The sequence below is a fragment of the Nicotiana attenuata genome, unplaced genomic scaffold (genome assembly GCF_001879085.1).
Source record: "Nicotiana attenuata strain UT unplaced genomic scaffold, NIATTr2, whole genome shotgun sequence".
Taxonomy (NCBI): domain Eukaryota; kingdom Viridiplantae; phylum Streptophyta; class Magnoliopsida; order Solanales; family Solanaceae; genus Nicotiana; species Nicotiana attenuata.
This window is the reverse complement of record NW_017690612.1, coordinates 3,095-5,698: the sequence shown is the minus strand read 5'-3', so window position 1 is coordinate 5,698 and position 2,604 is coordinate 3,095. Positions and strand designations below refer to the sequence as shown.

General features: G+C 36.3%; 1 protein-coding gene across 1 annotated transcript; it reads right to left on the bottom strand.

The window, feature by feature from the left end:
* Positions 1-829: 829 nt before the first annotated feature.
* LOC109222470 (C2 domain-containing protein At1g53590-like) lies at positions 830-2,322 on the bottom strand. Its single transcript, XM_019386828.1, has 3 exons — positions 1,691-2,322; positions 1,466-1,540; positions 830-1,021 (listed from the first exon to the last, which is right to left on the bottom strand). Exons 1-3 carry the CDS (start codon positions 1,817-1,819, stop codon positions 845-847), a joined length of 381 nt encoding a protein of 126 aa, XP_019242373.1. The 5' UTR covers positions 1,820-2,322; the 3' UTR covers positions 830-844.
* Positions 2,323-2,604: the final 282 nt, after the last annotated feature.

Here is a 2,604-nt window from a genome sequence, read left to right as displayed (position 1 = left end):
GCGGTTGTGCTTCTAATATCACTTCAAACATTAGTTTGGTTTTTGATTTTTTATATCTACTATTATAAGACTAATGATTGAAGCTAAATTATGCTACGGGAATATTGCTAAGTTGTAATTAATGTAGAGAAAAGCACTAGGGTCGTGGCATTGCCTAGGTAGCTAATTAACGGGTAGATGCTACTAAGGATAGATTGACATGTTTGGGGCTTATGCTATAACCGTTGCACAATTGTACCCACTCTCACACCTCTCGGTAGAGGGAGTGATTTTGCCCAATTGACTCTCTCGAGACCAATTGGGTAGGCCAATTAGACCAAGCAGCTAGGGTTCAAGTAGGGTGATTACTCTCTCGAGGTTTAACCCGTTAATTGGGACTACCATTTCTCATGGGTCCATTCCAATTCCTTGTTGGGTCAATTTTGGGGTTATAGACTCTCTTTCTCAAGAAGAGTTAAATCCACCAAGCTAGAATCAGTGTTTGCAACCACCAATCCTTAATTAAAACCTAAAATTAACCCAAATAGCAAACACCCAATATCAACCTAACCTTAGATGGCAACACCCATCAATTACCCACACTAGGGTTGAGCCACAACCCTAGCTAAAGAGTTTAGCTACTTATGCTAGATGCAAAAATTAAAGAACTAGATGAAGAAGTAAACATATTAATTCATTGCTAAGAAGAAAATACAATATTGAAGAGTAAGAATGNTAGTGTTGAAGAAAGTAGAACTGCTTGAATTCAAGAAAAAACACTAAATACAGGAAAAATGTAGAAAACAGAAGCATTACATGATATATGATGCATCGAATCAAGAATGTAAGAAAGTAATTAGGCAGTTCAGCAAAAGGAAAACATAGTTTGAACTCTTACAGCAGTCCAGGGTTTGTACTTTTGCATAAACCATGGAATGATTGGGAGGAGAATTTTCTGTGAAACAATCTCCTCCATGCAGATAGGCCATATCTTCTCAATCGCATAGTTTAACCATCTCACTGATTCGGAGTCTGAAAGGACCTGGTAAAAGCCCAAAAAATGCTTTAAACAAAACAAGTCCGTAACTCGAAACTACATCTAGATTCAGCAGGGAAGATGCTGCTTGCTCTAGCTCTTAAAAGATTCCCTCAATAATGAAAGATTAGAATTACAATTTTGGTCTTAAAGGAACACCAAGAAAAAAGGACACATCTAAAACTTGCACTTCTTATTAACTGCAAGAATCAGAATAAAATTCAGGCATATGTCACTTTAGAGAACTGCTACTAATAAATCTTAAATGTTCCAAAATCTATCAGAATATCTTGTGCTTTTTCACACTTCAGTTAATTACTTTTGCCTGTTAAATCCAACAACCAAAAAATAATAAAGTTTCCAAATTTATTAAATACAGTAGCTTCAACAGACCATAAAAGGGAAACAAGACTACTAAGAAAAGAGGGAATCAAATTGCAAAAAGCTTACTCGGCGCTGAGAAGACTGTCTTTTCTCCTCAAACTGTAGTTTCCTTCGTAATTTAGTCACATACTGCTCATGAACCTTCAAAATTTAAGAGCATAATCTTGATAAATCCCACATCAAAAAACTGAAAATTGAAGTGAAAAAAATTGACATAAGACCATCTAAACTTGACAGTCGACGAAGAAACTGTACATGAAGTGATAAAAATACAATCTTTTAGCAACTTACCATGTAGAGATAGATGAGGGAGAGGAAGTAAGCAAAAGGGTGGCAACAATCGAAGGAATTAAGCAACCATAGTAGCAGCAAAACAATGGCCACATGATGAATTATTGTAGCATCCGTTATACTCGTCATTCTTTTATCCCTTAAAAAACTCCTCTTTTTCTGCACACAGTTCTTGATCCAAAAAATGACAGAGACCCACTAGGATAAACGCCTGACCCAAAATTCTGATCAAAACAACTGCAGTAATTACCGAACATCAAAGTCCATTCTCCTTCAATCTCATTAATTGCCTAATAAGTACTCTAGCCATTTATTTCGTACATTTAAACGTAAAAGTATACACTTGTATACGTACTGAAACTGATGGGAGAACAACTTGGGGGTGTTCAAACCGAGCAGATGATTCGGGTTTAAGGTTTGAAAATGGGTTTAGAAAGGGGTAATTACGAGGACGAAGCGGAGACGCGGTGGTCAAGCAAATCGGCGGAAGTTTATCAAAAGAGAGTGGAGATTTTCAAATGAAAAGAGACTCCACTGTACCATGTTGCGAGTGGGGAGAGTAGAGTCCGTGATTTTGGTGTTTTTCCGTTTTCATGCTTTGACCGGCAGAATTTTCCCAATTATATTTGTGGGCTCCATCTTCGGTGATATGTCTGTTATACGAAGGATAACTTATACTAACTTGTTTGGATGTTTGTTACGTGTCGTTCCGTAATGTAACAATTTTGGATAGATTGTGTCGTTTGTCACTCTTTCATTATATTACGCACATGAAAAATAAACTTACAATATTAGAAAGAGAAATTATGATACGGGGTAAAATTATTATATAAAAAGGTAGGGTAAATGATAAAAAAAATTATTTAATAATAATGAAGGGTGAGATTGAGAGAAAGACAAGGTAACGACGCGAC

What these genes read in the sequence shown, in the direction of transcription:
- LOC109222470 (XM_019386828.1), bottom strand. Translation starts at nt 1,819, where the DNA reads ATGACGAGTATAACGGATGCTACAATAATTCATCATGTGGCCATTGTT. An exon ending in CCCTCATCTATCTCTACATG is followed by an intron (nt 1,541 to 1,690) that starts GTAAGTTGCTAA and finishes TAAATTTTGAAG; the next exon opens with GTTCATGAGCAGTATGTGAC. An exon ending in GACAGTCTTCTCAGCGCCGA is followed by an intron (nt 1,022 to 1,465) that starts GTAAGCTTTTTG and finishes GGCTTTTACCAG; the next exon opens with GTCCTTTCAGACTCCGAATC.